The following is a 16,707-nucleotide window of genomic DNA, read 5'->3' as shown; positions in this document are numbered from 1 at the left end:
CTGGCCAGAACAAATGAGTAGTTGTTGGTTGAAATCAATACATTTAAGCAGGTGGTTTTGTTGTTGAACCTCAGAGCTACTGCGAGGAACTCTTGGTTTGAATAGATTTTGGCACCTCCCGTGGACAAAGTGGTTCTCTAATCTCTTTGATGATCTTGTCCCGAACATGTAAGATCATGTAAATGATTTCTGATGAAAAATCTGATCCTTCATTCTTCAAGTACCATTTACTCTTTTCTTTCTGTCCAAAACCTCAAAAGAGAATGTTTTGGCTGCATATTGAAAGTCACTATAGAGTTGCTTCAGATGGCTTTAAAGGTAAGTTTAAAAACTATATGTGTCATTAAAGTTTTTTCTCTTGTTTGGAACCAGCAATGCAAACATTTAATGAGACTCCAGAGAGAATCTGCCCTGAAACCGTTTGTCCTGACCACTCTCCCAAAAGTTGTAAAGACGTAAAATTTTTTAAATATATTTTGTTGATTTTTGTGGAAAGTGGGTTCAAATTTGCAATGACTTGGATGGATATCTTGTCACTTTGCATAATACAACACTACAGACTCATGCTAATATCTGGGATGTATCAAGTTTTATGTTCTGCTGTTTTAAAGTTGAATAGAAGAAGTATAAAATAAAACTTTATTTGTCCACAATAGAGAGTGGCTTGAATCCTTGGCATCAACACAGTTCACGTGGTTTATGAATAAAAACTGTGGAATTTAAAAAGTTAGAATGAAAATATATTTCATTTTATAAAATGTTGAGAAGTAAAGAGTAATATAACATGGGGTCACTGGCATCTCTGCAGTCAACATTGTTCATAAATATAGGAAACAGTTGAGCAGTGAGGTTGTGAACCTTACGAACCTTGGACTGTGAAATATTCGAGGTTTGACATTCAAATGCTCGTACTGTGCATCCATGATGAAAAAAAAACAAACTTTTACTATGTTCACACAATAGCACTGACCATAGATAGATAGATAGATAGATAGATAGATAGATAGATAGATAGATAGATAGTTAGATGGATAGATAGATAGATAGATAGATAGATAGATAGATAGATAGATAGATAGATAGATAGATAGATAGATAGATAGATAGATAGATAGATAGATAGATAGATAGATAGATAGACAGACAAGGATTAATCAAAGATCGCCTTCAAAGCCGATTAATCAAAGATCGCCTTCAGATGGATCAGGTAACACGAAGAAGACAAAGTGCTTTCACTCTGTCATGGGAGTGGTCGCATGTCTCGTCCCCTTAGTAAAACACTTACAGGATAAACATTCCCATTAATATTCCTCTGTGCACTCCACTCGCCTCTTCTCCTTTCCTCTCCCTGTCCTATTATCCTGCCTCGGCGGACATCCTGTCCTGTCCCGTCCGCCTTGCCAACCTGCAAGATGGAGATGAGAGGACGATCCAAACGCAGGAGGGGGAACATGAATCATTACACTTCCTGTTGTTGCACACCGTCCGGGGAAGGAAGAGAGAGGACGCCCCCGGGGCTCCGATTGATTCCGGAGACTTAATTGGGTTTATTAGCCAAGATGTTGGGCCCCGTGAGGAGGCTCCCAGAGGCCGCTGATCCCCCCCCTCCTCAATACACCACCACACCTCCATTCCCACTCTTCTGAAGGAGAAAGCCTGCGTAATTGTTTTCCCTCCATCTTCTGTGTCATTGTCAGATGGGTCCTGCGGGATTATTAGCAACCCCAGGTCCCTCAATAATTCATCCAGAGCTATTTATACACAGATGGAGAGTCCTCTAAAGTCTCCCCCAGTGAGCTTATCTGACGCTTAGACAGACAGACAGAGAGAGAGAGAGGGAAGGAGAGGAAGAGAGAGGGAAACAGAGTTACAAAGGGAAAAGCAAGTGAGAGATAGACAGTGAGAAAATAGGAGAGACGTACAAAGAGAGTAAGAAGGATGGAGAGAGGCGATCACAAAAAGAAATGCAAAGACGAGCAAAGCAGGTCTGACAGTGAATAAAACAGTGCAGAGAGAGAGAGAGAGAGAGACGGCAGCATTTTTAGGTAGACACAATGACAATGTTTCTGGTGTGCATTGAGTTTCAAGGTGAAACTCTCTTCGTCTGCTTTGCCAAAGTGAACGAAAGCACCGTCCTGGGAATAGCACACCCTCATACAACACACATTAATGGCTTTTAATCTCCCCCCCTTTTTTCCTCCATTTAACACAATTAAGATGTTTGCAAAGCTAACATGGACCAGTAGTTGCTATAGGAAGGACAGATGAAAGACATTGAGGGATTTCCATATGCAGAGTAAACACACTTATCCGTCCTTTGGAACGTGTCAATGCGTAAGACCAACAAAACAGCAGCCAGCAGTTTCTTAAATCACCTCATAATTCAAACATTACATTAATACATTTGCATATTAACATTAGCGCATTAAATAGCTGCTAATCCCAAACAGATAGCGCTATGGCTACAGGAGGCTGCACCGCTGCATGCTCGTTATGGCTTTGCAGATACCTGTGTCGTTTTCGCCTGCAAGTTACGAGGCCATTTTGTTGTCAGACTAATGAAGCCTTTGGCGCACAAAGTTGGTTTTCAAAGTTCCTTTGTTGGCGCTCCAGCCACAGATAATTATATATATTCATCCCCTTTGGCAGTCACTTTTATCCAGCTCATTTAGAAAGCTTGGCTTCCTCTTGGACAAATTGGGACATTGAAAGGCAGATTGGAATGATAGTTTTTACATTCTGCATCGATGGCACATTAATCAGGGCAACTATAGCTACAGGAGAAGACTTGCTTAAACAACTCAGGGAAAGCTTGTCATTTATCTATTACAAATAAAGTCACAGAACTCATATCATTATCAAAACTACTTTGTTCCCATGCGGGTATCTTGAACCGTAAATCCAAAGCGGACCAAAACATTGAAGCTTAAAGTGTTGAACTTTACAGCTGATCATTTTACAGAATATGCAATAAATCACAAGCAAATACTTTAACGTACAGGCTTAAGTGAGGGACTGTTTTACAGCTCAGTGTCAAAAAGCCGTGAGTTTACTGCAGTGCAGCAGGGAAAGTCATTTAAACACAAACTCACACTGACTTTGTAAAAGTAGAGCTTAAATACAAACTTTGCCATTATAATTACTTTGACAAGATAATAAGACGGCTTTTATGCTGCAGACTTTGTTAAAATTTAAAGGGACTTTTTAATGGAAATGTTTTTGGAACAGGAAGCTGAAAACAAATTTGCAATTTTTGTAGACTTTTGTTAGCTCTGGGTACAGTCCATGCCAAATTAATTGCTGCTGCCCAGCGTGTCCTCCTGGTATTGATAAATGATCCATGGAGGAATGCTTGCTCCCCCACCCCCCCTCTCACTCACTCACTCACACTCATACACTCACACACACACATCTCTTGCTTACACACATACAAACACACTGCTGTTGCTCAGGGAAAAGCAATGCTTATCAACGAGCCGACGCTCACACACTCATGCACATGCCTGCGTGCATTCACAGACCTCTGTGTCGCTCTATCTATAAACCCCATGAAATCATTCCACACCAAGTGAAGCGGGGTACGTATAGGTTTGGCCAGGATTCCCATCTCCTGTTCTGTGATTAAAGGACCAAACTAATAGGCTCTGTCTCGTTGGGAACCTGTGTGGGGCTGGGGGAGACCTCAGAAGCCATTAAATTGCAAATCTGTAATAATTTGCTGAAGGCTTTCTGTCCAGATCATTCCCTGGGCTGATTTGTGCATTGAGGTAATGCTCTGAATGGCCAAGCATGAACCCAGCTGAGCCCACCGGCTGGTCGGCGAAGTTAGTTACGAGAGCGCACAGTCTGGATATGCACAGTCCTATTTATAGTCCAGAAAATAAATGACAGTGCAAACTTATGCTATGCTTTTCATTCCTGAAAAACAAAGAGTATAGTCTCGTCCTGCTCTTTTTGTATAGTGTATTGAGAAAGGTTGATTGGTTGATTGATTGAAAAGTTATTGGTTGATGGAGAGGAACACTTGATGTTTCAATACCAAGCAGCAAGATACAGTGTTGGAAAATAAACTTAATACAGTGGTGACGAAAGCTGCAGTTCCTGAATATCCACTTGAGGCTGACCGCAAAAAACAGGGATTCCTCATTAGGTCCCATATTTATCAATGTATTAGTCATTGATGGACAGCCATCATCTGTCAGTGACACTGATGGGAAACAAAGCGGCAACCTCCACTGTGGAAAACTAAAGCCAGTGGGGTAGAAGACACTGCAGTTCCTCAAGTCTCCACTTGAGGCTGGCTCCAAAGGACAGGGGTAAGTCCTGTTAACAATAGTGTTAAGATACTAACTTTCAAAGCTAAACAAAATATGTTTACAACCTGATACAGAAAAGGTTTTGGTCTGAGTAGCTTATTCATTTTTATTTGGACGCACTGTTCAGGGGACTGGGGGTTTGAAGACATCGTGACTCAACCGTTTTGAAGATATTAAGAATAAGAGTTATGCATAGATTTGCAAAAGTTAGGGGCATGTCTGAGCTGACTGACAGGCAGACACATCGCAGCTGTTTGCTAAATGGCCTAAGGTCTTCCTCAACCCACCTCTCCCTCTCTCCCGCACCATGAGTCAAGTTTGACTGATAGTTAAGTTCCAGTTACGTTTCATTTACAACATGACCATCATTTGGCCTCTTCAAAAACCAGTGGGTGATGTCAATGAGATCATGTCCATTAATACAGAAGCCTTCTCCTGGCTTTCCAGAAGTTAAAAATTAAAGGATAAAGAAATCCGTGAGCACCAACAGCTTAGTAGATGTCTAAACTTCAATGTTACAAAACTGCACAAAAATTCTCAAAGAAAAAAACAAACTGCTGTATTAAAAGTTTAAAGACGAGATACGTTATCTCAGATTTTTATTGGAGGGCTGGAAAGAATCAAAATAACTTTTTAACAAGACTTTGTTGCAGCATGTGGTAAAAAAAAATCAAATCAAGTATATCCAGCCTCTCATTGCTGTGTGCTTAGGGCATAAAGCTTCACTGTTGAGCAGCAAAAACTAAATTTCTCACACTTACTTTTCTTGCAGATGCTTAACACTCAAAATGTACCACCATACCCTCACATAACTATACTAAAATGTATGATGCAAGAGAGAAACCTATATACACTCAAATCTAAAGCGCACAAGCCAAGATGACTAGCTGTCCCATTAACACGTTGCCAGAGATCCTTAATGTGAAACCACTTGCTTGTTTACCCCCGGGGTTGGCTGGGAGCTGCAGGGGTCTAATTCTGCTCCCATCCCAGGAAGGTCATTCTCCCTTCTCGAGCCATGATGACCACAGAGTCATGCTTAAATCTGGCAAAACGGAGCCTATAAATTACAGCAGAGGACAGAGGGGTCAAAGCCTGGCATGGAACTGGGCCAGTAGCTATCAATCTGCCGGGGCCAGCGAGGGCGACATCTGTCTCTGGGACTCCCTCACTCTTTCTACTTCTCTGACTGTCTGTCTGTCGTCTCCCTCTCCCAGTCTCTTCTTTTTTTACGTTCAATTTGCTCGCTCTCCTGTCATTGAGCAGTCTCTCTGTGTGCCTCCATTTTTCGTCTGCACCTTTCTCTTTACAGTCTCCGCTCTCTTTCTTGTATATCTCTCCGCCCTTGTTATTCTTTGTCTGTCTTTGTGTGCTATCCCCCCCCCATCCCAACTCTCTTCCACGGATCTCCCTCGCCTCTTTTCACGCATTCTCTTACATCATCCCTGTTTCAACATCTCTTTAATTCTCCTTCCCTCCCCCTCCAACAACCATCACCACCTCTCTCTTTCTCTCCATCTCCCTCTCTTTCTGTCTTGAGCTCCTTGTCGTTTTACGCACTCTTGCACCATCTCCCTCCGCAGCGATATGTTTTGGTCTATCTGCTCTCCAACCAGCAGGATAGGATAAAGCCTTGATGTGCTTTCCCTCCATGTGACGCCAATATGATTTGAATGGTAATATCTGATAGCAAAGGCACTGATGTGCACAGTTTTTGGGGAATGAAAATGGAAAAATATGGACCCCTCGGGTATCTGGAAACAGACACAAAATTTGAAATTCAGAGCAGATCAATTGCCTTATGTCATACAGAAACACACCAACTAAATGTATTTCTTAAATGCAAAACATTTTTGTTTCTCACACCGAAGTAGCTTGCTTAAATTGAAACGTTGAGAGCTAAATTTGGTTATCCAGACTTGTCAATGGAGGACACACATTTTTCCATGGTTGGTGCTTGTGCTCATCTCATCAGAACACCCAGCCTTACATTTTGTTCCCAAACCCTCGAAAAACTTCTGCATGACTTATTAATCCTCCTCCATTTTCTGAATCAAACTCAGCCTTGAATAATTGAGAGAGATCTTTGAAAAGCCCTAACCTCCATTCCCACCTTCCTTTTACAAGTCAACGTGGTGCATTTTTAATTGGGGGACATGAAATAGGCATGAAGGGAGATGGGGAAGAAAGTGAATTGAATCAGGGACACTCAAACCTGGCAGTCATCGGCACGGCATGGGAGATTGTATGCATGCATACAGAGGAGGCTAAATATGTGTCTCCCCTGACAAGTCACACATGCTCACACACAGTCTTTGACGTTGCGTTCTGTCCGGGACAAATAATACACGGCTCATGTAATCCCTGCTTTAGAGAAAACCCAGCAGGCAGACCCAGATACGCCACTTTTGGTTATGTTGAGCAATTTGGCTGAGAATAAACATCAATTCAACTTTCTATGAACCGCAAATCTCCAAAGCCGAGTGATTTGTTTAGTGTATGTGAGCCGATTGTGTATGGGCTAAAGAGGTAATTTGAAGTGCATGTGGTTGGAGAAAAATGTGAGGGATTACTATAGGAAAGTTATAACAATGATTTACTTTTTTCTGTAATGTTGGAACATAACGTGACCTTTGGAAGTGGTATAAACAGGCAAAAACATCAAGTATTAGAAAGGGGGAAAAAAAAGACATTTAGAGCAGTATATGTAATGAGGATTATTAATCTCTTGGTATGCTTTAATTGGCCACAGTTAGCTGAGACAAACCTTGCTGCTGTGTCATGCTGCTATATCCTCCTAAAAAGTATCTGCAGAGGAGTGCTGCAGCTGAACTCATTTCCACGTGCATACTGAGGGTTCGAGTCAGGTTTCGGACTAAAATATAAATATTACAATTAAACTTTAAGTAGTTACCAAAAAGGGACAGCTTTAGCAAGTGGTGGAGCTGGTATATTTCAAATGCAGCACTAAACTTTGAAGTGAAATCCCAACACACACACAGATATCCAAACCATATCACATAATGGGATGAAGATGCAACAAATGTATAGAGGAAATGTAAACATGCACATGTATAATCAGTCATGGATATTACAATATTCCCTACCATAATGCTTATCCACTGTGCAAAGCTTGATAAAACCAGCTGCTATAATCCTACAGGCAAAATACACCAGTTTTCAAAGTTCACACACACACACACACACACACACACACACACACACACACACACACACACACACACACACACACACACACACACACACATATTCACAACTTTAGACATGTGAACAAAGGCAACAGTGGTTAAGCCTTTTACACTAAACAACTACATACAGAGCATGGCACCTGTGTAGCTGGACAAAGCAGATAAGAGATACAGAAATGGAACATATAGTACATGTAATTCTATAAAATTAACTAACAGAGGACAGAGCACAGGGTCATGTCATAGTATGGAGGCTGCATAAGAGAAGAGAAACCACATCGAAGATTTTATCTTCACCATCCTCTTCCAATATATTGAAATATAGTCAACTTAGTAAAAAACTTCTGAAAGAAAGAAAGAAAAAAATTCAGGGCACTTCCCCACAGGAAGCTCTATAATTAGCTCTGAAATCATCAGTAGAACAAAAGTAAAACTCAACACAGCCCAACAGACTTTCCAACATTTCTAAAGTATTTCACTCCTCCATCTCCATCTCCAGAACCGGACACCCGTGTTTGAAGCAGGGGGAACTTGGAAGTGGTATTAAGCGGAGCTAAAATATTGAAGAGGCCTAAAGCGTCAACTTTTTAAAAATTTAACACATAGCACAATAATACTTAGCTGATGCAAGAGCCTGGAAGAGAGAAAATATTTACCTCTCCACAGAGTATTTGTCAAGTAAGCATTCATGTTTTTTTCATCCTCTGGAAGAATGGTACACCAGGGCAATGAACATGGCAACAGGGAAGACAGAGCAAGAACAAAGGCGAAGCATTTTAGCTTCTGTTTATGGAAAACAAAAGGCCAAATGGTAGTGAAACATTCAAGGCAGGCTGTTGGGCTTTCTGCTTTGGGCTATCAGCCAAAGAGTTTAACTGTCAAGACACCTTTTATTTTACTGTACGTTTACAGTTTTGAGATCTTTATTTTATGCCGCAGAAATATTTTGAAATATTTTGGATCACTTTGGTCATTCAGATATCAGCGTCTTAAAAAATCAGAAGCTTGGATGTAGTGCAGATAAATTGAAATATAAAACCTTCTGTAATATAAAAAAAATGACCCAAAATAGTGTCCTTCCTTCCTGTCTATCTATCTATCTATCTATCTATCTATCTATCTATCTATCTATCTATCTATCTATCTATCTATCTATCTATCTATCTATCTATCTATCTATCTATCTATGAGAAATCGTTGATGTCAGCAGCCCTCTGGCCTGCACTGATGATCACAAATCTTCAGAGTTGTCTCTTCTCCACAGGTCAGCATTACGGCCCACAGTGAGCAATGACGTTGCCATGACCAACCATTAAGCACAAACTAACACACTGATATGCTGACCAGACATTTTCACTCTGCTACGTGGGGCAAGGATGTGCTCATCAGGGGTGTGTCCCAAGTGGTAGCCAGGGGTGGCATAGGTCCCCTTCTATAATCTGATTGGCCACCCCAAATTACAACATTGATGGCAGGTATTTGCCTTGACAGAGTAATTAAGTATGTTAAAATCAGCTGTTTGCGCTGTGATTCAACAAACTGCTAGCCGTTTGATTGGCATTTCTGAGGCACAAAGAAGATGTCTGTCCAAACTGGTGATCAGTTGAAGCACCATCAAAAGGAAATAAAAAGAATTATGCTAAAAAATTTAAAATGTGGTTACACAGCTCACACTTTGTTGTTAATAGTTTAAGTATAATAAGTATTGATAGGAAGGGAAAAAAATATTTTCATTCCTATTTGTGCACAAACATACTTCCTCTTGTCACCCCTGCATGAGTCTGCATGATGACACTTTTAGGCAACCCAAGTAAAATTAATTTGGACACGCCCCCCAAAAAGGAAGTATCTTTAAATGCAGTGCAACTGTAGTACTGATAGTAATTTCAAAATGGTTTACAGATACATATGTCAGGGATATGCTTAGCCTATTACCTGTGTGAAATATTTTAATCTGATTGGTCAGAACCCCATGGTTATTAATTCTCATCAGCAAATATGAAGCTAGAGACATCCCCCATAGCGTCCCCCATAGCGAAGCAATCTTCAGAAGGAGTCCGGCCTCTTGACAATGTGGCAGAAACATTAGTTTATATCGGATTGGTAAAGATTGGGACAAAATAGTTTCTGTTTCAGGCTGGTTGTGAGAGTCGGGGTCAAAATTACATTTAGCTCCAAGAAGAAGGAAAAGCTGACAAGACTTGTTTAAAAGACCTGCTCACCCTGTTGGGATTCTAATTTGCATAACAGCTTGTTCACTATACATTGTTCCTTAGATATTTACTTTTACATAATATTAGCAAAGTTGTATTTAGTTCTGAATGTCTGCCGGCCTGTTTTACTCACTCCTATGTTGTTGAAATTAGATGAGCATGAAGGCAAAGCCGTCTCTTTACATTACCTCCCTCTGTCTGTATGTAAAGGTCAGTGGTTTTAATGAGAGCACCATTGAGGTCAGAGGAGCCAGAGGGCCCCACCTCCTTGACAGGCCCCATGACTGTGAGCCTGCGGTTAGCATGCTAATCCCTGCAGGAGCTCCAGGAGCACTCCCTCCTTTGGCTCGGTGCGGTCATCTCTCACTGTGACTAACTAGCTCCCTGCTCGGCCATCAGCTATCCCCTCTCTGACAGTCCCCTCCAATAATAACGGACAACAGAAGCAGTACTGCCTTGACAACGGCCCTCCTGACAAATTAGGCTCACTGTATTCCTTGTTCTGGCTCCGCCTCAACGGCAACGGCTGGTGTGATGCAACTTTGATGGTCAAGTGCACTTTGGTAAGACGCGACCTCCTCGGTGACACATGTTGCCTTTCTTCGTAACAAAACACTCCAAACCGATCGTGATACACCTTCATAGAAATAGGGCACAATGTGGGGCCTGAGTGCGCATTCAGATCTAAGCTGAGTGGAGGATTTTGGGTCGGGGAGGAGAAGGGAGGCACATAAACTCACGCACACACTTATTCAGAGATGCACATACACACTCATTACAAGCCCAAACGCAAGAGGAGAGAGGAGGATCCCACAGAGAGGATGATGCAACGAGAGTGAAATTTTTCGGCCGGAACACATGCTGCATTAACGCAGACCTGCAGGACGAAAACACACACACACACACACACACACACACACACACACACACACACACACACACACACACACACACACACACACACACACACACACACACACACACACACACACGCATGCACATGAGCGCTTTTGTCTCTCTTTGTTCAGAGCCGAATGTGGTTTTATCCTTTTTTTTTGTCTGTAGACGGTACTCCTATAATGGCAACCTGTAACACCTAATTGCCTGCAATAAAACACAGCGTGGGTCTTTCATGCTGTTGGCATCACGGCTTCCTGGCCTCACCAAATGCGTTGAGCCTGATGATCTGCTCTGAACCTTTTCCCCTGAAACATTCAGTTAAAAGGGCTGACATATCAAAACCATAGGCTGTCAGAGGGAACCATTACTCCTTTTATGACCCTCACTGATTACAGCCCCCATCTGTGGCATCAGACTTCTGCAGAAAGGGTAGTTTTAAAAAGGACTTGGTTGTAACTCCCCCTGTTGGGTTACAAATGTTAAAAAAAGACAGATTATCGCATTGGCATTAACCAACAGAGATGACCTTTTGACATTTGTTTGCAGGTCTAAACTGACGATTTGGCCGAATTAATTGAAGTTGTAACAAACTAGGCTTTGATGCTTTCCTTTGTATACTTTTATAGCAAGGTCTGCGGCTAACATATTAAGTTTGGCTGGGTTGGTTATATTAAATGGCACTAAAATAACCATAGTAAGGCGAACTTGATGACACCAATAGTAGCATTTTCTAGGGAGAAAAAAAGAGATTTAGAAAATAAAAGTTGGCTTAGAATGCACTACCCCTAAAGATGTGACAGCGGTAAACAATAGCTAACACCATCAGTTATTAAATGTCTTGTCCTGTATCATCACGGCTCAATTGGCCCAGTGATTATTACATGAAAATCATGCTGATGAATAGGGCAAACTATCGTATCTACACCTTCACTTCTTGAATAGAACCCCACCTCCCATGCTGCAACGCCATACAGAGGAGAAAGAGAAAGAGGGCTGGCTCTTTGTGCTAGCCGTGCTGCTCTGTAGCAGCAGCAGCAGCAGTGCCAGCCGGTGACCATTATAAATGGCCTCTATTAGCATGGCTCAGTTGCAGAGGGGAAAGAAATAAAATCATTGGGAGAATGTAGGCCTGCACTGGTGTCCCCGCACCCGCTCCCAGCCTCTGCAGACCTCTGTCCCCTCCTCCTCCTCCTCCTCCTCCTCCACGCTCCTCTCCACCCCACAATTCCAAGGAGACAGAATCCTAAAGACTAGATTACGAGTGATACATGGAGTCATTATGGGGAGGGTTATGGCAATAGTATCACAGCCACAGCTGACAATGGCTGTAATAGGGGTCTCTTCCTTTAGGGGTAGCATTACCATAGCATAAGCTGTTTCTGCAGGGCTTGTTGATGTACAGCACAACGGAAGGGCCCTTTATTACCTGCAGCAACAAAGATGTGTATTATCCAAGCTTTGTTCTCTTTAAAAGTGCCACATCCTTTTCAGTAAAATGAAATAAATGCAACAGTACCCCCAGATGAGGCGTTACATAGTTAGTGAAGACAGTCACCTAACGTGCCATATAAAAAAAAACGAAATAGGACAAATTGTTAAAGAAAACGGCAGGTGATCATCCACAATCTGCTATTCAAGCTGAGACTTTGCACTACCTGAGCCATTATCCGACATGAGGCACTGTCAGAGAACAGGCAACCTGTCAGTGCAGGTACACAAAGTGAAGACAAAAGGGGTGGGGGGGGGGGGGGGGGGGGGGGGGGGGGGGGGGGGGAGAGGGAAAGCAAGGAACAAAGCACACTAGGCGGAGTAAATAAAGAGGAGTAAAGATAGAAGAAAAGAATAGAAGAGGAGTTGGCTTTTGGGCAGTTCTGCAGACTTTACTTTGACGGAGCATTTCACACCTCAAAGGGTCATTATGGCCTCAGTTTGACTCTTTCTACTCTGTAGCAGGAGTCTGAAAAATGCAAACGGCATAAAGGCACTGAGGGAAAATGATAGAGGAGACGGGAGTTTGTACAAAATGTACAGTGGGGTTTAAACCAGCAAAATGGCACCATGGATGTTTAGGTTTTTCAGCTCTGGTTGGGACCGTGAGCCAGACTTTATACGGAAAATTAGGGGAAAAGGGGATCAGTTTGTAACAACTATGACTATTTTTCGGACAAAGTGGTACAGTAATTGTTTACGTTAAGGCTGCTTTTTATGACTCCTTTTTTAAAACACGTGCATTTAACTGTTAAGTTAAAAGTCATGATAGCCTACTATACCTGATTCATGCTCTGCTGTGTAGTCTTCATAGAAACCAGTGTGAGAGCAGTGCACAAAGTCAGTCACATTGCCTGGTATTAGTAGAACATGCTGTCTTTCACGCCTAATTTTCAGATCTTCTATGGAAACCTGAGGTGGGTGTTAGGAGTCTGTGCAGGGGATGCTGTCTTCCAGCAGCTTGCAGGGAGCCAGTGAGCTGGTGAGCCAGAGAGTAGCTAGTGCCTCTAGCTAGTTAAAATATGAGCACAGCAGGGGCTCGCTAATGAAAGCGGGGGCCCGGCCCGGGAAGCAGGGCCGTATATCGCAGTGAGGAGACAGTTCTTAGAATCAGCTGGCGAGCCGTGCCTTTAGTTCTGGGGCCACTGGTGATTAACTGTCCAACAGGGAGTCGCTACTACAGCTGGGCTATTAATAAAAGATAACCCCCCCCTCTCTCTCTTTCTTTTCTCTCTCTCTTCCCCACTCCACCTCTTTGGGTTCCCACATGCCTGCAGACAGTCCCCGCCCTCTGGAATTATTTGTATATCATAATCATTTCTTGACACATGGCGCATGTCACACATTGTTTACACCAAGAGGAGGGGGCTTCCAAAAAGTGATAGCTCATTCTTAATGTGCTCTGCTCCCCTGGGTGATGTCCTGCAGGTATAGCAGATCAATTAGTGACCTCTCATTACAGGGTGATTTGCGGAGAATGACCCTTCCCAGGAGAGAAGAGAATAGAAAAGGGCTATAGCACACTAAATAAAAAATAAAATAGAAAAAAATAAATAAAAAAAATTGTGTGATAATTACATGGCATGGTAGCATCATTGAACCAAAGTTTAGAACAATGCATGAATATTATTGCAGATTATGCACAAATAATCACTGTAATAAAAGAAGCAAATAAGCTAGTCAGACATACAGACACTGTCTGCCAGCATTACACAAGGCAAATGCTACAAATCTTATTTTTTTCTAACAATATAGTATACAGTTTAAAAGCCCATAAAATTGCTTACAATCAATTTTACTTGAATTATTTTCAATAAGTTATCATTTTCAGTGAGGACTCAGATCAGCAAAATAAGAAAAGTTAAAAAAGCTAATAGATTGTAAAAAAAAGTACAGTATACACCAGGCCCACTCCTGTGTAGAACATGTGCGTACACACGTGCACGCGTACCCCCCCCTGACGCCCTTACTCTCTTTCTCTTTCTCTTTCTCTCTCTCTCACACACACGCGCGCACACACACACACACACACACACACACACACACGCACACACACACACACACACACACACACACACACGGACAGACTGTGACAGAGTTACGGGCAACAGAGTGTACAGTGCTGCGGGCAATCAAACACAGCCTCCCCCTATTGCAACGTGGAACGTGAGGTTAATGGCCTGGATTTAGCACTATGGTGAATGAAAGCACGTTTACAACCACCGCCCGTACTAGTGTTTGTGTGTGTGTGTTAGTGTGTGTGTGTGTGTGTGTGTGTGTGTGTGTGTGTGTGTGTGTGTGTGTGTGAACACTCCCATCTCACACTGCCCGGATAGGAACATTGCTCCTCCTAATATCACCCTACATAAAATCCTGCCGTCGTGACTCCCGATTCGTGACACTCTCATGCTTGGATTTGTTTGCCCAATAAGGCAGAAAATCGAGATTTAGGTCTAAAAAAGGATGAATATCCATTTTGGTCTTGGCAACTTTAGGCATAAAGTGACTCAGGCTTCAGTTGCAGAGAAAACTGCACAATTTTTCAACAGTCGTGCAGTTTTTGCGCACCAAATCCTGCATGATTTAGATCCCCCTCTCTCTCTACTGAATGTTTCACTCTGACGAAAACAAATAGTTGTCTCTGTCAATTTGGGTATCACCCACCTTTGTGCATGCCCGTGAAGCGGTCCTTCAGCACAGTGAGCTCGTAGATCTTGCCGAATTCCTCGAAGAGGGGCCGGAGGTCCTTCTCGTCCAGGTTGCGGGGGATCTGACCGATGAAGAGTTTGATGGCATCGTGGTCCTTCATGGGGATGGTGGCTGGGCAGCCCACCGGGCTGTGGCTGTGGCTTAATCCGTTCACGAGCCCGTTCGTGCTGGCGGAGACCACCCCGACACCGTGCACCGTGCCGTCCACCTGCCCGTTGGTTAAAGTTGCCATCTTCGGACCGGCCACTGAGTTGGGATGTGTACGACAGCAGCTGGCGATGGTGGAAAATCGTTTTGACGTTGAAAAATAATTATAATAAAAAAAGCTGGTGGAAGTCTTGGTCAGAATTTGGTTCCGAGACCGAGCCGTGCCAGAGCTGATTCCGCTCCCGTCCTCTCAAAGCCAATATTTACACTGATGTGAAAACACATGTAGCATTTGGCGAAGACGCATATCAAAAGCGCGCGATGCCGTTGGTCCCGGTGGAGGCTTTGATTCCTTATATTTATGTCCTACCCAATAACTCGTTCATTGATTTTATAAAAGAGAGACAGAGAGAAGGAGAGAAAGAGAAGGGGGAGGGAGAGAGAAGAGAGAGAGGGAGAGAGAAGAGAGAGAGAGAGACCAAGAGCGTTCACTGTCTATTTACACCCACGTTCCCTCGTCCCAGCTTCTTGGCACCCTTTTATTTTTTTTGCATTGAGGAGTCGGTATGGGTGTCTTCTCGGTTTAAACGGACAGGGCTGGTTCAATCTCTACCCGAGGAGTGGGGAGGTTTGGATACATGAGTACTGCTAAAACTATGTACATGTCAAACTCAGAGTTCTGTGCCCCCCTGTTTTCTTACACTAAGAGAAGGTGGTACATTCCAGCGAGGGGAGAGGGTCTATAAATAGAGAAATATAGAGAATACGCTCCTTTGTGCTCCTACTCAGAGCAAATGACTAGACAATTACAAACTCCAGAACGTATTTCTTCTTTATAGACATTCACATTACCCTGTTTATTGTGATAATCTGCAATTTCTCAACCTCATTTTACACCTGGTTTGTTGCGATTCATGTAAAAATAAAGATCCGTAGGGATTGGAGCGTGATTGTAAAGGTTGCTGTTGTTCTTATGCAGTTTGATTTTGTGCTTTAAACACATCTCATTTAATCTTTGAGCCTACCTCACGGTGGATTGCAGAGGCGGCAGCAGTGCAACGCTGCTCCCTCTCCTCGCTTCAGCACGGCGGACAGCTCCGTGGTGCTGAAACGCTCCCACAGGCGAAACTAAAACACATAGATGGAGACAATTCCTCTTACGGTTCTGACCGCTTGTTATTTTCAAGAACAAACACAGTTTGTCTTAGTGGTGACACGGATTATTATTATTAGCTTCTTCTATTACCCTGCCATTTACAAAGTCATGTGTATTAGATGGTTTGAGCACCAGAAAGGGGAAGTCTATGAGCACCGCCGAGTGGCGTAGAGAGGGGGCACATCGAAAGGAAAAAATGAACACAAGAGTGGAACAAATTGACAAGACGCACAGCAATTCACGTGCAGTGATGTCTGCAACTCATTGTGCATTTTAAGGTAGGGATAAAACAGACAAAGAGGAATAAAGAACACAAAATAGTCACAAGAGCATTTAAAAAACTATGCCTGTGTGGTTGATCCTGTGGACAGACACCCAATACTCATTCTGTTTCCTCAAAAAACCTTTCAGAGCTTATTGTGAGACTATGGGCGTCAAGCAATCAGTTTTAATCAAATAAAGAGAGGCCAGTCAGATTATTAAGCAGCCCTTCATTTATTAAAATCTTAATATGAGTGTGGGAGGTGGGTGTTGATATTAAATTCAGAGTGGATGGTATAAAAAAGAAA

At 42.7% G+C, this 16,707-nt stretch overlaps 1 protein-coding gene across 6 annotated transcripts in view; it reads right to left on the bottom strand.

The window, feature by feature from the left end:
* celf4 (CUGBP, Elav-like family member 4) overlaps positions 1-15,537 on the bottom strand; it is a 102,344-nt gene extending 86,807 nt beyond the window's left edge. For 3 of the 6 annotated variants that reach the window (XM_034693132.1, XM_034693148.1, XM_034693157.1), the window contains exon 1: positions 14,791-15,537. In XM_034693132.1, coding sequence (XP_034549023.1) covers positions 14,791-15,067 — 277 coding nt within the window. In that variant the 5' untranslated portion in view covers positions 15,068-15,537. The remainder of the gene's footprint in view (positions 1-14,790) is intronic. The other 3 variants (XM_034693164.1, XM_034693172.1, XM_034693140.1) reach the window with 2 other exon arrangements.
* Between the last annotated feature and the right edge of the window lie 1,170 nt (positions 15,538-16,707).

Source organism: Notolabrus celidotus, chromosome 1 (assembly GCF_009762535.1).
Source record: "Notolabrus celidotus isolate fNotCel1 chromosome 1, fNotCel1.pri, whole genome shotgun sequence".
NCBI lineage: Eukaryota > Metazoa > Chordata > Actinopteri > Labriformes > Labridae > Notolabrus > Notolabrus celidotus.
This window is presented reverse-complemented; position numbering and strand designations above follow the sequence as displayed.